Source organism: Ailuropoda melanoleuca, chromosome 12, assembly GCF_002007445.2.
Source record: "Ailuropoda melanoleuca isolate Jingjing chromosome 12, ASM200744v2, whole genome shotgun sequence".
NCBI lineage: Eukaryota > Metazoa > Chordata > Mammalia > Carnivora > Ursidae > Ailuropoda > Ailuropoda melanoleuca.
Genome location: NC_048229.1, coordinates 26,440,295 through 26,459,752, shown reverse-complemented (window position 1 = coordinate 26,459,752; position 19,458 = coordinate 26,440,295). Strand labels below are relative to the sequence as shown.

The window sequence follows — 19,458 nt, the reverse complement described above, 5'->3', positions numbered from 1 at the left end:
CCTTCCCCCCTGCTCCCTTCCCCCTTCTTTCTCCTTCCTTCCCTCCCTCCCCTCCCCCCCTCCCCTTCCCACAAATACCACTTAAGCACTATCCATGCCTGGCACAGACACACCGTGAGACCCAGTCCTCATTCCCATGGACTTTCAGTGGCTCTGCCGCAGGACCCAGCAGGCACAGGGTAGTTGCAGTGGCTGCCCACAGTTGTAGGGTGGGAAAGCACAGGGGCTGCAGGCAGACAGTAGGTGCCCCCCAGACGAGGTGGGGTGCTTCAGTCGGCTGATGTGAAGGGGAAGAGGAAGAGGATCACCTGAGTCTGACTCTATGCTAAGCAGCGCGATGGGCACCTCCCTGCTGTCTCTGAGCCTCACCGCCACGTGGACAGTGTCTGGGCTGGGTATTTTCACCCCTCTCTTCCCAGATGTGGAAATGAGGTTCTGAAAAGGAACCCAAATGACCCAGGTCACAGACTCAGCCCCAGACCCCAACCTTGACCAGCCAGGTCTGTCCTGCTGCAGAGAGATCTGCCGTGCCTGGTGGGCCTAGAAGCACAGGGTGCGGCGAGGGCGGAGACCACCCACTCGGAATGGGGCACTGAGCAGTGGGCCAGGGACAATGCTGCACGGGGTGGGCAGCACACAGGGGCAGAAGCGGGCCTTTAGAGCCCAGGTCATGGGAGCAGAGTTAAGGCTCCAGCCCTGCTTTCCAGGACTGAGGCAGGCAGCCAGGGAGTGGGATCAGGGCCAGTGTCCCCAGGGCCCAGCCCCGGGCAGGCAGGGGCATTGGCTGGTGGACAGACCAGAGCTGGACTCTCGGTGAGTGACTTCCCATCTTGGAGCCTTTTCCTCATGGGCAAGTGGAAGGTGGGATATCTGCTGTCCAGCGTCATCGTGGGCAGGAAGCCCAACCCCACGGACAGTTCAGTACCTGTATGTGTGTAGTTTCCTGCACACAGAGCTCACGCCACTCATCCATCACAGTCCTCTGTCTGTCTGTTCCCCTCCCTCTCCCCACATCCAGGCCCAGCCCCCCGGCTGCGTCTGGCTGACGGCCCCCATGGGTGCGCTGGCCGCCTGGAGGTGTGGCACAGCGGGCGCTGGGGGACGGTGTGTGATGACGCCTGGGACCTGCGGGATGCCACGGTGGCCTGCCGGGAGCTGGGCTGTGGGGGTGCGCTGGCTGCCCCCGGAGGCGCCTTCTTTGGGGAAGGGGCTGGACCCATCCTCCTGGACGACCTTCGGTGTCGGGGTAACGAGACGGCCCTGCGATTCTGCCCAGCACGGCCCTGGGGCCAGCATGACTGTCACCACCGGGAGGACGCCGGGGCCGTGTGTGATGGTGAGGAGGACACGAGGGCGAGGCTGGGGTGTGGGTGTGCTAGAGCCTCCAGTGGAGGCACAGGAAGTGGGGGCTTGTGTGGGGTGTAACGTCCACCCCACGCGCCCCTCTCTCCTATCCTGACTGCCCACTTGTCCTCATCCATGAGACCTCATTCTGCATCCGCGGGCCTGGGATGGAGGGTGTGGGGAGCTGCCCGGCATCACCGTGGTGGTGATCACCTCTTCCCTGCCCCAGGCATGCCTCTTGGATATGTCCCTCCCACGGCCCCGGCCCCAGCAGTGGACAGCAACCGCTCTTTGCCCAGGGAGGTAGCGTCCAGGCCCCCGGCCCCCACAGGGAGCCAGGCCCCAGGCACAGCAGGGATCTCACCTCCTCCTGCCTCCCCTACTGTCCCTCGGGAGCCCGGACCAGAAGCTGGTGAGTCTGTTCTGCACCCTGAGAAAACGGGGTCTCGCCTACTGCTTCCTCCCCCGTAGTCAGCCCCAGGCACCCTCTCTCCCTGCTCAGAGACCGTCTCATGGGGGCAAAGACAAGGGTAGAGGAGGGAACAGAGCCCTACGCCCAGAAGGGTCTGTGCTTGCTTGAGCCCTCTACTGTTGCCATCATGAAATGCGTGACTTTGGGGAGGCAGTCTCCTCACAAATGCGGAAAGGACGGGTAAAACACAGGCCTTAGTGGTACTCAGCTGCAGCAGATCTAGACGGGACTGGGGACTGCTGGTGTAAAGGTAGTGGGTTTCTAGCCCACGCACTACAGGGCCACGCAGGGAAGGAGCACCGTTGGCCAGGAGGCAGAGGGAGCGAGGGGAACACACAGCAAGAGCCTTGACCTTGACCGCAGCCTCTGTGGGAAGGAGCAGACAAGGCCGAGTAAGCAGGCTAAGGGTCAGCTCACTTGGATCATTTCCGTGAGCTGTGGGGTGCAGGGGCTGCCCCTGGTTGTCGGGCACCTGGCCCTGGGGGGCGGAGGGTGGGTGGACAGTGGCCCAGAGTGTGACAGTCCCCCAGAGCAGGTGGGGGGTGGGCTCTGGACTGGCAGGCGAGCATACAAGAGGCACGGGCCAGTGGTTTCCTGTCTCTGGGAGTTAGCTAACCCTCGAGGGGCAGTCGCTCCAGGGTCAGAAAGGCCCCGAGAGGTCAGAATGTCAGAACATAGACAATGAAAAGGCCTGGTTAGCACAGCGGACTCCTCAAGGGTGGGAAACTTGTCCGTGCTGCAGGCCTCTTCCCCTCTTCTCCTGAGGCACCCAGCGCTCACTGGCTTCTGTGTGACCGGTGCTGTTGCAGGCTTGCCCCGTGTCTCCATCAGGTGACGCGTGCAGCCATGCAGGCCATGGGTGCTGCCTGGTGTCCGTGTTACAGAGGAGGCCACGTGGCTAAAACACGGGTGAAACGAACTTGTTCCAGAGCCCACATTCTCTTTTTGGTTCACCGCAGTAAACTATCCGTAACATAAAACTACCACCATCCAGCTGTAGGACTTTGTCGCCATCCCAGACAGGCACCCCAGACCTGTTACACACAGACTCCCCATCCCTCCGCCCCAGCCCCAGGCACCCACCCTTCTTCTTTCTGCCTCTGTGAATTTCACTCCTCCAGGGCCTCACGCAGATGGACCCCTACCGTATTTGTGCTAATGTCCTCTAGGTTCATCCATGTGGCAGGTGTCGGAATTCCCTTCCTTAGAAAGGCTGAATCCTCTTCCATTTTGTGTGTATCCTCACTCTGCTACCCCTCCATCCAGTGACGGACACTCAGGCTGTGTCCACCCTTTGGCCACTGTGAACAGTGCGATGAACATCTGTGCGCAAGTATCTGTTCAAATAGCCATCCTGCCTTGATCTGCGGTACACCCGAGCAGTGGGATTTCTGGATCATACAGTAGTCTGGCGTTTTAACTTTTTGAGAAACCCAGACCATGTGTGACTCGATGCCTCACACCTCATGCAGATGGCACAGCACAGGCCTCCATGAATGCCCGCCACCAGGGTGGACGGGTGTGGGAAATCCCAGATGGACAAATGGGTGGGTGAATGCAGGGCAGGTGGAGGGGCTCAGAGAGCCGGATGGCCTCCTGACTAATTGTTTGGGTCTCTTCCACCCTAGGGTCCCCCCAGCTGCGCCTGGTGGCAGGACCCAGCAGGTGTGCTGGCCGGCTGGAGGTGTGGCACAACGGGCGCTGGGGGACGGTGTGTGATGACAGCTGGGACCTACGGGATTCAGCCGTGGTCTGCCGGGAGCTGGGCTGCGGTAGAGCTCGGCAGCAGGACCCTGCGGCTGGCCGCTTCGGCTGGGGGGCTGGCCCCATCTGGCTGGATGACGTGGGGTGCTTGGGGACCGAGGCCTCACTCTCGGACTGCCCCGCTGCGCCCTGGGGGAAGCACAACTGTGCTCACAATGAAGACGTTGGAGTCACCTGCACTGGTAAGGAGGCCCTGACCACCTGCTGGCTCCTGGAGGGCTTCCTGGAAGAGGGAATGGAAATGAACATCCGCACTAACATCTACTGAGCGCAGGTCTCCCAAGCCCTCGCCCTGGGCTGGGTGTTTCCATACATGTGACCACACTCATGCCTCACAATAAGTACAAGCTGGTGGATGCTATGCTCATTTTACTGAGGAAGCCAAGGCAGAGAGAGGTTAAGTAAGTTGCCCAAGGTCACACAGCAACTAAGTCGCAGAGTTGGGATTCTTTCTCCTCTTCCCGTTTATCCTCCCCAAGACAAAGGAAGTGAAGATGCGGACACTGGGAGATGGACAGAAGCCAAAGTGAGGGCCAGCCACAGTAAGCACAGGCGTGGTGTCTGTCCTAAGTTTGCTAACACTTACTGAGTGCCAGACCCTGAGCCAGGTGCTGGGGCCTCAGGATGCAGGGAGCACAGTCCCGGCCTCTGGGAAGCTCACAGCTCACTGACACAAGAGAGGCACCAACAAATCCCTGCAAACCTGTGCGACATGTTATCATGTGGGAGGGCCCCGAGACCAACCTCAGGTTCTATAGTCTTCTAGAAGGACTCACAAAAAAACAGAAAAGCCATCATAAAAACCAGTCAAGGGAAGAAGCACAGGGGCCAGTTCAGGAGAGAGCTTCACGGAGCTTCCAGCCATGCTCCCCGGGGAGCCATGGAGAGCACTTGGTTCTCCCAGCAGGGGTGAGTGACCACGCACAGGCAGTACTGCCAAGCAGAGACACTCCCCTAGCCTCCACGTGCAGTTTTTATAGGAGCTCGGTTACGAGCTATGGCTGCCTGCCCGCTGGCTGCCCATAAGTCACAATGTTGGTACCGCCTATGTGGGTGGCCCCAGGAGCCAGGGGCCAAGGGCCAAACCTTTCTTTGGGCACAGTTGACACTTTACTGCACACAGGTGCTAATCAGAGGGATGTGACAACTGTAGTGGCCCACATGGAGTCACTGAGGCTAAGGCCCTTTCCCTCCTCCCGAGGCCACAGGAGCCACAGAAGGGTTTTTGGCTGGGGAGTGACCCACCAGACCTGGCACCACTCTGATAACTGTTGAAAGCTGGACAGGGAGAAAGGGAGACTGTCAGAAGTTACAGGGAGTGACACCATGTGTGACCAGCAAGATGAAGAGGACAGGTCGGATGTGGGAAGGGCAGAGAGGGTCAGTCACGTCACAAGTGTAAAAACCAAGGAGCAAGGAGTGGTGTCAGGTTTGGCTGGCCACAGTATCCCCAGCGTCTGGCACAGTGCCTGGGTCATAGAAGATGCTTGATAAATGTTGGTGACATGAATGAGTAAACGAATAATGAACGAAGAGATGAGAGAGAAAGATGGAGCTAAAAGACGACCTTGTCATTATGGTGTCTGCCATCTTCCCTGTCCTCTCTTCCCACCTTCCAGATACCTCTGGCCTGGACTCCATCTCAGACCCCTTCAGCTGGAGCTGGATCCCTGGCCTGGGTAGAGATCCGGATGCCTGGCTCCCTGGGGAGCCGGCCACCAAGCCCCCTGCAAAGCTGACCCCCAGTCTTCCTGAGAAAACCACTACCAAGGCCCCAGGGAAAACACCCAAGAGTACTAAGAAGTGGGTGACCAAAAATGCAAGGAGACCAACCACTCAGCCCCCCGTGGTGCCAACCACTAAACACTCCAGGGTCATGGGCACCCAGAGACCCCCTGAACTCACCTCACGGACCACTACAACCCTGACCACTGAGGCCTCCCGAAGAACAGTTTCCGAGTCTACTGCCAAGATGACCACTGAGGTTCCCCACAGGATGACCTCACATACTACTGCAACACGGACTCCCCGGGTCCCCCGAGAACGGACTGCTAAGACCGTGGCAACATCAACCACTCAAAGTCCCCGAGAAATGACCTCTGACGCCATGGTGAAGCGAACCCCTCTGGTCTCCACGGAGCCATCTGCTGAGACCCCAGCACAAGGTTCTCCAGAGTCTTCCAAAGATCCAGCCCCCTCCCCCACTGGGAGCACCGCTGGGGGATCAGGTGAGTGGAGGGAACATGAATAGGTGAGGCTGACCCCTCTTGACCCCTCCTGACTTGGGGTCTTCTACCAGCAGGCCCGTTCCGGGTGCGTCTGGCCGATGGGCCCAACCGGTGTGCTGGCCGGCTGGAAGTGTGGCATGCTGGGCGCTGGGGGACAGTGTGCGATGACAGCTGGGACCTGCGGGACAGTACCGTGGCCTGCTGGGAGCTGGGCTGTGGAAGGGTCCGACCCCGTGTGGGCAAAACCCACTACGGCCCCGGGACCGGTCCCATCTGGCTGGATGACGTGGGCTGCAAGGGAATCGAGGCCTCGCTGAGTGACTGCCCTGCTGGGGCGTGGGGCCAGCACAACTGTGACCACGAGGAAGACGTGGGGCTCACCTGCACTGGTACTGGGGATGGGGTGGGGGACCCACAGTCACTCCAAGAGATTCTGGAAGGGTAGTCTGGAGCAGCAGCAAGGACCTGAGACGGGGCGGGGCTCAACCCATGCCCCACTTTCTCCCAAGGCTATGCGGATGAGGATGATTATCCCCCCTGGACCTGGGATCCCACCTCGGGAGAGGACCTGGCCAAGGGGATCACCACTGCAGGGGTACCTGGACACACGCTCTCCTGGGCCATCACCAAGAGCCCAGGGACCCCCTCCCCGGCGACAAGGAGTCTTCCAAACACAGGTGAGGTGCACGGCCAGGGTGCGGATGGGGCCCCCATCGACCTGGGTGCGCCTTCTGACAGGGCTTCCCGAGAGACCCCGAAGTGAGCTTACCTGGGTGTCAGGGATCGCGGACACATTGTCCGCGGCTCCTGAGACCCTAAAACGTTCCCTCCTTGGGCTCTCCTCGAGAGCCTCGAAGAGGAGACCCTCGTGTGTCTCTGAGCATCAGACCAGGCTCAGCACGGCCTGAGCCCACAGCCACCACCCACCCCCGCAAACCAGCCACGACACCTGAGGCTGGGCCTCTCCATCCAGAGCCCCGAGACCTCCCAGCTGGCCGAGGTCACCACGTCATCCCCCAACCCCCTACAGCTTGGCCCGTGCAGCCCCCCTGAGTGTCCTTTCTCCCCTGCGGCCACACCCGGAGCCCGTGCGCCCCAGCCCGTGTGCTCCATCGCCCGCTCACGCGGCCTTCTCCGCGACATCTCCTTCGCCCCTCATCCCAGCGCAAGCGCGTGCGTTCTTGCGGGCTTCTCTTGGCGTCTCCCAGGCCTCGCGTCCCTGCGCATGCGCGCGTGCTCTCGCAGGCTTCGCAGCCCCTGCCACTCTGCGTTCCTGCGCATGTGCATGTGTGCGCACGCGCGTCCATGGCTCTTCCATCCTCTCCTGCCCATCCCGCTCTCTCTTTTCCATTTCCCCTCTCCGCATTTCTGTCGCCCTACGGTGCTCGTGGTCGGCTGTCTCTCACCATCGCTCCCGTGGGCTCGCATCCAGTGCACGCTCCCAGCGTTCCTGTTTTCCCGCAGTCGACTCCTCTATCCTCCCTGTTCTCGCTCTCTCTGCCTCCTCCTCCTCCGGGACCCACTGTTTCTCACGCCGGTGGCTCGACATTCCCCTGGGTGCCCTGCTCTCTGCCTTCCCGCACCCCGGCCACTCGTGCTCCTCGCCACTCCTTAGTGCCTCGCACGCCGACTCCTTCGCCTTCCGCTCACGGCTGTCACCTCCTGCTCTGGCCCCCCTTTTCACTCCATCCAGCTTGCTGCGGCCGCTTCACCTCCCGCTGCCTTCCTCCTCCTTCCCCGTGTCCTCTCCTATCCGCTGAAGGTCCCTCTTCTGCCTGTCGCCCGCGCCCCTCTGCCTGTCTTCTCCTGAGGGACTCGTCGCCTCAGGAGCGGGGTGCCCCTCCCGTCGGGCATTTCCCGCCTTTTTCTGGCGCGCAGCACGCATACGCACTCCGCGGGAGGAGGAATGGGACCAATCCGCCTCACGCCTTGTGACGTCACAGGCGCGCTGCGCCTCCTGATTGGCCGGTTGACCCACGCCCGCGGTAATAAAAGCCAGGTGACGCGCTCCCTCGGCTTCCAGAGGGGCGACCTGGCTGCGTGGTCGGGCTCTTTGTGAGGGGAAACGGAGGGAAAGAGCGGGCCTAGGGGCCGCCGCGCTTCAGGGTGGGGGACCGGAGTTGTGAGGTAGGACCCGTCCTGCCCAGTTTTCCGAGGTGCTGCTCCCAGGTGCGTTGTGGCCGGGGTTCTAGAGCCTTTGTTCTCTGCAACAGGGTGCAGACCCCTGTCTATCCTCCAGCGCCCCCTCGTGGCGGAGACGGGCGGGGCGGGGGAGAGACGCGAGGCCTAGCGTTCCTTCCTGGGGTGGGGGGGCCCGTTGGGGGAGGCGATTACGTGAGCTCAGAGAAGTGCAGAATTGCGAGCCGCGCGAGGGAAATCTCGGGGTAGTCCCAGATACAGGAGTAAGGAGGCCAGATGGGAGTGGGAGAAAGGACAGATGTGAATTCCTATCCTCACTGCAAGGTAACCCTGAAAAAAAATGACTCCACCTCTTTGAGCCTGTTTCTTCCTCTGGAAAAACAGTCCAGCAGAGCTAACTCCGTGCTGGGCACGCGTGATTGCAACAACCGGGAGACATAGGTCCTGTTGTTAACGCCCGTGTTTCACGTGGGGAAATAATTTGACTCAGAACTTAAACTCAGGAGCCGCTACTGAGATCCGTCTTACATGATTTCATACATTTTGTTCATGGGATTGGGACCTGAGGTCACCCAGCTAGTTCTAATCTTGGAGCCACAACTTGGAAGCTGAAGAGTTGGACTAAGCAATTCCCTGATAATTAGCTCAGTAATTTAGTAATCTTTCCCAATCCAATGAGCAAAATGTGTGTGAAATAGTTTAAAACCACAGAACGTTGGTGGTTAGACTTATTTACCGTAAATGAACAACAGCTGCAGGATTCCAGGGAAGGAGTTGTTATTTCTAGTAGAGCAATCAGGAAAAACCTTGCGGTGAAAGTGGTCTTATCCAGCGGCAGACACCAGGAGGTAGGGAATTCTCAGAGGAGCAAAGGCTGGAGTTGAGAAATGGCATTGCTAGTAGGGCATTATCCTTTCCCTGGACCCTTAGCTCCATCGTGTGCTTAACTGTGTCAGTTTCTGTTGCTACCGTAACATAACCGTACGTTTACTGCCTTGAAACAACACAAGCTTATCTTGCAGTTCTGTAGGTCAGAAGTCCAACAGGACTCTCACAGGGCTGACAGCAAGGTGTCAGCAGGAATGTTTTCCTTCCGGAGGCTCTAGAGGAGAATCTGTTCCTGTACCTTTTCCAGCTTCTAGAGGCCCCCACATCCCTTGGCTCGTGGCCCCTTCCTCCATGTCAGAGCCAGCAGTGTTGCACTCTCTGACCTTTCTTCTGTCTTCACATCTTTCTCTGTCCTAATTTTAAGGATTTGTGTGATTGGATTGGGCCTACTTGGATTGATGCAGGATAATCTCTTCATCTCAAGGTCTGGACCTTTAATCACATCTGCAATATCCCTTTGCCACATAAGGTAACCTATTCACAGATTCTGGGGATTAGGGTACAGGCATCTTTGGGGGAGCATTATTCTGTCTACTAGCGAATCTGTGCTGTAGAGACTCCGTAGAGACTTACACATTTGTTGAATGAAAATAACAGCTGAAGCTAGAGGCTTAAAAGGTTGAATTTTCACTTTCTAGTTCATTGAAGTAGCATTTCTCGAGGCTTCTTGGAATTTGGAGATGCTGACATTAACTTGTGTGTCAGGTACCTGCTGTGTGGCAGGTGTGAATACTAACTCCTGGGAACACAGCAGTGATGAGCAAGGGATAGGGAGGCTGAGATCTGCAATTTAGAATAGGATGGCCGAGAGATGCCTTACTGAGAAAGTGCCCTTTAAGTGATGACCTTCAGGAGGAGAGGGAGAAAGCCATCCTGATACCTGTTTGGAGAGTGTTTCATATAGAGAGAACAGTGCATGTGAAGGCTTTGAGGTGGAAGTGTGCTTAGTGGATTCAAGAAAACGGCAGCAAGGTCAGTGGGGCTGAAATGGAGTGGTTGATGGGAATGATGGCAGGAGAAGAGGTCTGTGATGGGGAGCCCCGAGGGAGCTAAAGGTGCATTCCAGGCAAAGGGAGCAGCGCGTGCAAAGGCCCTGTGGTGAGAGGCCCTTGAGAGAATGGCGAGGATGCCAGCATGGCTGAAGCAGAGTAAGCCAGGCAGGGTGAGAGTGATAGGAGAGGGCTAGACTCTGAGTTTTATTCTATATGCAGTGAGAAGCCCTTGGTGGAGCATTTTGAGCTAGGAAGGACGTGGTCACATATGCATTTTTTAAAAAGATTATTTATTCATTTGAGAGAGTGAGCGAGAGGACGGGCAGGAGGGAGGGTCAAAGGGAAAGAGGGAGGAGCAGACTCCCTGCTGAGCAGGGGCAGGGCCTGATCCCAGGACCCTGGGATCACAACCCAAGCCGAAGGCAGACGCTTAACTGACTGAGCCACCAGGAGCCCCCACATGTGCATTTTCAAAGCAGTCACTCAGGATGCCACATGGAAAATGAATGGAGGAGCTAGGGTGCATATAGGGAGACGAGGAGGAGGCAGTGGTCTCTGTCGGGAGGGCAGTGGAAACTGAGAGAGAAGTAGATTATGTTAACTACATTCTGAGAATTGAGCTGATGGATTTGAGTGATGGGTTGGGTAGGGTGTGAGAAGAGGGAGGTAGGGGATGGGGGCCCACGTTTTACTGGATCAGGGAACATGCAACTGGATGCACAGGATCCACGGTGGGAATATTAGATCCACTGGTGATGTGTTTGACACACCCAAGAGACATTAGATACGCAATCCTGGAGCTCTGAGGAGGGCCTGGGCTGAAGATATACATTGACAAGATGGAATTTGAAGCTGTGAGAATGGATGAGGTTGTGCAGACAGATAGCCGTGTCTAATGGACCTCCCACACCCAGCTTGGAAGGTGGGATGACTCATGGATTTGGGCTTTGCTGTATGTTATGGCTACGTGTGGTCATGTAGAGGGGAGGGGATCCAACAGTAAATGCAGGATTAAATTCAGAGGTTGGATGATAATATTAACAGTCATTGCTAGTATTCATTGAATGCGCTCCACATGTCAGGAACCATCTACCAGCATCACATGGTTTAACTCACTTCCTCCTCAAGGAACCTTATGAGATCAGTACTATCCTTACCACCATTCTACAGATAAGGAAACTGAGGTACAAAGAGACCAGTACAGCAAAGGGCAGAGCTTGGATTCAAACAGGATTTACAATCTTAACCACTCTAGCCATGGAGACAGGGAAGGAGAATATGACAGAATTAGCTCTAAAGAACCCAGGAAGCATAAAGCAGGACATGACTTCATTGAGGGGGGAAGGAGAGTGGCCTTTGAATAAAATCTTGAGGGATGAATAAAAGCTCACCAGGAGAGGAGAGGGGTAAGACTCAGGAGATCTGCACCCCTAGGGAAAGAGGTCTCCATCTAGGATCAGGTAGACCTGCGTGGGTCTGAAGCCTAACACTGCTTCTTGGCTGTGTGACTTTGGGCAAGTTCCTTGCCCTACTGGGCTTTGGTTTGGTCATCTGTAGCAAAATGGCAGCTTCTCCACCCACCCTCTCCCCATGAGATTGCCAAAACTTAAAATGTCTGACAGCACCAAGGATGTGGGATAAAGGTGGGCATGAGAATCTTCACCTACTTAGGAGGGCACTTTGACAATATCTAGGGAGAAGCCTCTGCCTTCCACACAGCAGTTGTACAGTTAGGTGTTGAGGAGTTCTCACTCGTGAGCCCAAAGACACAGATCTCAGGAATTCATTGCAACTGTATTTGTAACAGCAAAACATTAGCCACAGCCTAACTGCCTGTCAACAGGGGCACAGAGAAATCAACAGTTGTGTATTCATACGACAGAATATTATATGAAGGCTAAAAAGAAGGAACTAGAGATAGATGAATTTAATTCAAAGAATAAGTTTATCACATGCCAGGCTTTGCAACTTCATGGAATAGACCATCGTGGTACCCATTTTACAGGTGAGGAAAGTGAGTTGTGGAGAAGTTCAGTGACTTGCTCACCCAGCTAGGAAGGGACACACCCACAAACCAAGCTGCAAAAGGACATAGATGGGCAGTCTTCAACTTAGGAAGCTAAAGCATGGAGGAACAATATAGCATCAGAGAATCCTTTGGCGAGGGGATATGATGGGGCCTCACAAGGGCTGTAACTCTGCAATGCTTCTTCTTAAATTAAAAATGCATATTTTAGTGAAAAAAAAAAAACCAAATCGATCCCATGCTAATGGACCACAAGCAGGCGGCCATATCTTAGACACATTTCAAGAACACAGAGACCCAAGGAGTATGCCTGCAAGTTGGTGGGCTGACATTTTAACGGAGTTCAATTTGTGTTCTCAATGGAGTTCTCCTAAAACCCAGCATCTTGAAAAGAAATCTTCACCGCTAATGGGTTTTTTTTTTCCTCCAAGCTTTTTTCCATTTTTAATATTTAATTAATAATACTGGTAATGGTTTTTAAATTTCCTAATGAGTGTGACCGTCAGGTAGGATTTCATAGTTTTCGAAAACTCAAGGTACTTGACAGAAATGGGAAAGGTATTTAAGAACGGTTAATAATAGGGAGACATGACTGAGGTATCTGCAATGCTGGGCATCAGGGTGAAAATTGAGCCATGTTCTAGCCGTGTGTAATGTATTAGCAGGTGACAGAGCAACGGATTTCTGCAACTGGGACAGCTAGCCACAGAGCTCAAAGTGACCAGGACGAACATGTCTAGTGTGTCAGACACCATCCTTCTGCCTGGTTTCATGTACAGAGTAGGAAAATGTCTTTATGGCAGAGAAGGGAAATCCAGGTGAAGGTAACAGCACAGGCAAAGGCTTAGAGGTGTGCAGAGGCTAGATGTGAACACCTCACTTGGTTGGGGGTCCAGTGTGAGCATCAACACCGTGTGGAAGGCAGCGTGATAAGAGGGGTGCCGGAGAGGTGGGCAGGGGGCAGTTAAGGGAGATGAGGAACATGGACTTTATGGTTGCACACAACGTTGTGAATACACTCAGACCCGCTGAGTTGTACACGTTAAGGTATGTGAATTATATCCCAACAAAGCTATTGTGTTTTTTTTTAAACGATTTATTTATTTACCTGACAGAAAAAAATGTGCGCACACACACAAGTGAAGGGGCAGAGGGAGAAGGGAAGAACCTCCGGCAGCCTGAGTGTGGAGCTGGGTCTCACAACGCTGAGACCGTGACATAAGCTGAAATTAAGAGTCAGCCGCTTAACCGGCTGAGCTAACCAGGCCCCCAACAAAGCTATTGTTAAAATAAGTCTTTTGATCAACCAAGCTAAAAGACTGAATTCAGTATTTCTATTCTCCCTATTTAAAATGGTATACCTTACATTATATTTTACATTATACTTATAAAATGGTATATTTTTATATTACACAGCTGATCATTGAACAACACAGGGGTTAGGGGCACTGACCTCCATGCAGTCAAAAACCTACATATAACGTTTGACTCCCTCAAAACTGATAGCCTACTGTTGACTGGAAACCTTACTGATGACATAAACAATTAACACATTTTGTATGTTATATACATATACTATACACTATTTTTATAATGTAAGCTAGAGAAAAATGTTACTAAAATCATAATGAGAAAATACATTTACAGTACTGTACTGTGTTTATGGAAAAAATCCGCATATAAGTGGTCCTACATAGTTCAAACCCGTAGGTGTTCAAGGGTCACTGTATATTATACCTGTGTATGTTATATAAAATTGTTCTCATGTGGAGATCATGCAAGTGTGTTCATCCAAAAACCATTGGGAAAATAGTATGGAAATGTTCCTGGTGGTTCATTAATAAAGATTTTATAGGGGTTTTTTTCCCTGAGGGAAAAATAATGAGTAGGGGCAGGGATATCAGGACATTGAAATAATGACTTCGTGTTTTATGAGCTGGTTTAGTCCCGGTTTCTGTTCTTGGTAGTTTGGAGCATCTCAGCTAGGTCACCAGGGCGGCTGTGAGGTCAGGGAGGAGATTGCGGTGGTGGTTCAGTTGAGACAGGATGAAGCCTGAGTTGGGGTCCAAGAGGAACAGAGGGTCCGAATCAAGGGAAGCGAGACTCAGTTCTCCCTGTATCTCTCAAGGTGATGAGGATAGTTATGAGCCTTCCCGGACGTTGGATACACCTTCAGGAGGGGCTCTGCCCAAGGGGACACCCACCGCAGGCAGAGCTGGATCCACTCTTACAGCTGGTACCACCCGGAGCGCAGGCCATCCCTCTCCAGCTCCAAGGATCCGTGGAGACACAGGTGAGGCATGTAGCTGTGGCAACCATGTTGTTTGTGTTGTGGGGTAGAGAAATGGACTCTGAATTCCCCAGTGGTGATCCCACGCTTACCCCAGAAACCCAACAGAAATATATCCTGAACAAGGAGTTATTAACTACATCAGTGGCTCTCAACTGGAAATAATTGGCAATATCTGAAGTTGTTTGGGGTTGTCATGACTAAGAGCAGGGAGGCTACTAGAACCTAATGCGTAGAGGCCATGGATGTTGTTACATATCCTACTATGTACAGGACAGTCCCCCACAACAAAGAATCATCCAGCTCCAAATACCAACAATTCCCAGGTGGAGAATCCCTAACCTACTCTATGCAATTCACTCTGACAAATCAATAAAAAAATGATAGGCTCCCCTATAAGAGAATGGGTAACAGTTATGAACATGTGATTCACAGAAGGGAAAGCCCCAATGGCCAACAAATATATGTAGGAACATTCACACTCATACGGAATCAGGAAGTTCAAATTAAAATGATGACAAGCATGGACAAAATTTGAAAGGTAGGTAATATCAAGTGTGGGTGAGGATGCAGGAAGATAGACATCCTCACTGGATATAGCTATTTAATAAAGACAATTTAGTGAAATTAAATATGGTTGTACATTGTGACCCAGCAATCCTGCTCCTGTATTCCAAAGAAATTTTTGAACAGGCTTCTAAGGGAAACCTATATGAGGGTGTTCTTTGGAATGTTGTGATATCAGGGAGTTGGTCGTCCAACAGTGGATAATGAGAAATGCAGTGGGTGCACATGACGGAATCCCATGCAATAGCTAAAGCAATAATTAGCTAGCTGCAGACACAGCAAAATGGGGTGGTATGAACAATATAATATGGAGGAAGACAGAAGCAGAATGAAATTTCCAGTGATTTGCAAAAACTAAAAAGCACAAACACAAAAATACACATACACTTAATATATTAACATATATACATATATGCCTTCTATATTGTATAAGGTATTGTGTAAGGACATATCTTTAAGGACCTGTGTCAAATACATTAATGGAGGTAGCTATGGGAGAAAGTGAGAGGAATGGAGATCAGGGACATAAAAGGAGGAAAAAGAGACATTGTAGGACTGTTGATGACAGTGTACAGAGTATGATTAGCTTAGATCTGTACCTTGGGTCTGAAAAATTAAAAATAACCACTCTAGGCATTGAACCCCTAGAATATCTAAGCAACCTGAGATTCTTGAAATAACTAAACCAGTTAGTTTTTACTGAGCAATATTTCATGTGTTGGGTACTGTTCTAAGCACTTTACATATTACTCCTTTAATCCTCATAACATCTATAGGAGCCCTATGATGTAAGGTGCTATAATTATACCCATTTCACAGATGAGAGAAATTGAGGTATGAATATCAATGACTTATGACTATTAATAATCACGACAGTGCCTGTTACATGCTAGGCACTGTCCTAAGTTTCTCTACACACAGGAGCTCCCTGAATCATCACAGCTCTGCAAGGGTACGTTGATCATCCACAGATTGAGTTTCAAGGCAGTTAAATAGCTTGTCCATGGTCACCTAGTTAGGATGCGACAGATCTGGGGTTTAAGCGCAGGCAGCCTGGCTGGAGGACAGGCCCTTTACTTAACCACTTCTCTAATGTTGTAAACAAATGCCAAGAACAGGATGCACGTCTAAAATCCTACAGGAAAACTGAAATTCTCTAGAGTTGTATCATTCAATATGGTAGCTATCAACACAGGTGGCTTTTTACTTTAAAGAATCAAAAATGTGAAAAATGAGGGCAACCCCCTCAGGTTCCCTCCCTCCTTGGGAGCTTTGTATTACCATTTCACTATCGCTCAATAAAACTTGCTTTGCTGCCCACCAAAAGAAAAAAAATTTTTTTGAAAAATGAAACCTTCATTTCCTTAGTTGGACTAGCCACCTTTCAAGTACTCAGTGGCCACATGTTATCATACCCATCACTGAGACAAAGTGATATTTAATGACCTAGAATCTGAATGCAAAGGACTTTGTTTCAACTCTTGTCCCCACAATTTGCAAACTTTGTGTGACCTATGGCAAGTTACCTACCCTCTTGAGGCCTGACTCCCCTCATCTGCAAAAAGGGATAAAATTCTCATTTACCTGGAAGCTGAGCCAGGAAGGGGGTGAGGCGTCTCACTACTCAGGCCCTAAATGTAAGGGGCCACCAAAACACGCAGTTATCAAGGTAAATAATATCTTTATAGTTTTAAAAATCAAAATTAATATAAAATATTCACTATGAACTAAATATCAAAAATTAACTAAAGGCAGGATCCCATCTACCTCACTTGACTTTCCCTAATCCTGGCCCAGTCAGATCCTGTTGGGGTAAAATTTTGACTTTTTTGTTCACAGTGGATCTTTTGCAATAATTTTGTTTAAAAATGTGACATAAAAATCTTGACCGAGATTACGCTCAGAACCCTCCTGCATCCCCTCTCATGCTTCTGCACCTTCTGGCGTCTCCCACATTCCTACCCCACATGGCCCCTCATCCCCTCCGCCCTTCAGCCCCTCCTGCATCCCCAGGTAAGCCTTCACATCCCCGACACTCCCGCATTCTCCTTCATGCTTCCACAACCCCCTCCAGCCTCCCCTCAGTGCCCCCCACGTTTCCGCCCCCTCCTGCCTTCCGCGGTACCCCTCACCTCCCTTGCGATCCCTCGCCCGCGGTGGAGGACGCCAGGTGGCGCCTGGAGACATCACAGGTGGCGGGGAGGTGGGGCACTAGGGCGGGGCAAAGTCTGCCGGCGACCCACGACGTCACAAGGCCCTGGCCCTCCCGTTGGTGGTTCCTCCCTGGAGGGGTGGGGTGGGCCCCCGGGGTGGGCGGGGCAAGCTGACCTCGGCCATCTGTCTTTCCTCCTCCTCCAGGGTCCCTGAGGAAACCGTGGCCGGAGCGTAGGCTACAGCATACCACAACCGCCGGAACAGCGCCCCCTGCTCCTTCCCCAGCTCCCACGGCTTCGCCAGAGCCCTCTGGCCCACTAGTGACCTCCAATTCTGTGCCAGAGCACATTTCCGAGGCAGCTTCTACACAGGAGGTGACCTCTGACCCTGCTGACACTTTGACACCCAGCCCAGATCTGGCCTCCGGGATGAACTCTGACCTCACCTTGACAACCCCTGGCCTCACTCTGTCCACCCCTGACGCTGCTGTGATTCCAGCACTGACACCTGATCTCTCACCCACCCCGCCACCCACCCTGCCCAAAGAACTGACCTCTGACCCCTCTGCACCAGTAGTGGTGACCCACTTTTTTTCTACCTCAGAGTTGACTCCAGAATCTGACACAACCCCAAACTTGGACACTGCCTCATACTCCAACACAGTTCCAGATCATTCCAGATCCCCAGACCCCTCCACAAGCCCCCACCCCACTAGCACCCCTCACTCCACTTTGACCTCTCACCCCTCCATGACCTCTCAACCCATGACCACCCCTCACTCCACAACGACCCCACAACCCACCACAACCCTTCAGCCCACCACAACCCCTCAGCCCACCACAACCCCTCAGCCCACTACAACCCCTCAGCCCACCACAGCTCCTCAGCCCACCACAGCCCTTTACCTCACCACAACCCCTCAACCCACCATGACCCCTCAGTCCACGACACTCCCTCAGTCCACTGCCGCTCAACCCACCACAACCCCTCACCCTATCACAACCCCTTACCCTGCCACAACCCCTCACCCCACCATGACCCTTAATTCTACCACCTCTACTCACCCCACCATGATGGCTGACCCTACCTCAACCCCTATGATCACTATCAAGTCCGTTCTAACTTCCTTGGGCACAGAACTCCTCTCACCCACTCGAGCACCAACAGTCAAGCCTAGCCTATACCCCTGGTTGACCTCCACAGGGTCCTCTCATCTCTCTATATCCCAGATGGCAAGCCTAGCGCCTCTTCCAGCCTCAGAGTCCAGCCACTCCAGGCCTTCTCCAGCTTCAAGCATGGACATACTGTCCACTGAGGACTTTGAACCACCAAGAAGCCAGAGCCCCAAACCAAGCCCACCACCCTCCCAGACCCCACACTCAGCCTCTGACCCCATTGTGACCTCTGACCTCCACCTGTCTTCCATGGCCCACCCCTTGGATCAACCTCTCCCTGACCATCTCACCCCAAGGCCAACCCCTGGTCAGAGCCCAGACCCCTTTGGCCCATGTGTGGCTCCACCACCACCTGTAAGGGTCATGGCTTGTGAGCCACCTGCCCTGATAGAGCTGGTGGCTGCTGTGAGGGACGTGGGTGGCCAGCTACAGAGGCTGACCCAGGTCCTGGAGCAGGAGCAGCAGCAGCGCCAAGCCCTGGGACTGGGGCTGACGCAGTTGGTGGAGGCCACCCGGAACCTAGGGCAGCTGGGTGAGGTGGTAAAAAGACTGGCTGAGGGGGCCTGGCCCCCCAGCACATCTGCACCAACCACCACCACCCCAGAGGAGGAAGAAAGGCCTCTGAGGGGAGACGTGTGACCCTATATGGGATTTGAGAGGCTGAGACAAACCCAACAAAAAATGAAAACCAAAGTACCTAATTAAAAACAAGATATCAACGACATTTGTGGGGACCTAGGGGAACTCCAGAGAGATGGAATCACAAGACTGGTCTTGATTTGTGAATCCCTCAGGCACCATGCAAGGCAATGATGTTTATGGGGATGGTTTTGGTGATAATGGGTGATGACCACAATGGTCATTGTGTTACAGTAGTGAGAAGGATGATGGTGATGACGGTAATGACCGTGGTGACAATGATGGTGATGGAAGTGACGTTGGCCGTGATCAGGGCGGTGATGATGATGAAGGTGATCGTGAGCATGGCACGATTGTGGTGATCATAGTGATGAAGATGATGCCACCACTGGCACGGACAAAGCCCCGTGACGGCGGAAATCTTTGTCCTGCTCTTAGAGCAGAGCCTGACGCAGAGTGCACACTCCTTAAATATCTTTTGAATGAATGAGTACATGATATAATGACTAATATTTGTTGGGTGCTTCTTCTGGGTCAGGCTCTGTTTTAAGGGCTTTAAGTGCATAATGTCACTTTATCTGCACGAACACCTGCTGAGGAGGGTACTGTTACCACAGCTCAGCAGAGAAGGGGTGAGCTTTGGAGCCTGAATGCCTGAGTTTGCTTGTGGCCATGAACCTGAGCCAGTTACCTAACTTCTTGGTCCGGGTTTTTCCGGCCACGAAAGGGAGATAGTAAGTACACACCTCATGGGTTGCTGTGCCGATTAACTGATAAGTT

General features: G+C 53.1%; 1 protein-coding gene across 7 annotated transcripts in view; it reads left to right on the top strand.

The window, feature by feature from the left end:
* The window catches only part of SSC5D (scavenger receptor cysteine rich family member with 5 domains), a 21,890-nt gene extending 2,731 nt beyond the window's left edge, over positions 1-19,159 (top strand). For 2 of the 7 annotated variants that reach the window (XM_034639404.1, XM_034639408.1), the window contains 8 exons: positions 1,078-1,336; positions 1,574-1,756; positions 3,445-3,762; positions 5,200-5,808; positions 5,880-6,197; positions 6,318-6,485; positions 13,982-14,146; positions 17,069-19,157. In XM_034639404.1, coding sequence (XP_034495295.1) covers positions 1,078-1,336; positions 1,574-1,756; positions 3,445-3,762; positions 5,200-5,808; positions 5,880-6,197; positions 6,318-6,485; positions 13,982-14,146; positions 17,069-18,678 — 3,630 coding nt within the window. In that variant the 3' untranslated portion in view covers positions 18,679-19,157. Of the gene's footprint in view, positions 1-1,077; positions 1,337-1,573; positions 1,757-3,444; positions 3,763-5,199; positions 5,809-5,879; positions 6,198-6,317; positions 6,486-13,981; positions 14,147-16,549; positions 16,724-17,068 lie in introns of all 7 variants that reach the window. The other 5 variants (XR_004619223.1, XM_034639407.1, XM_034639406.1 and 2 more) reach the window with 5 other exon arrangements.
* Positions 19,160-19,458: the final 299 nt, after the last annotated feature.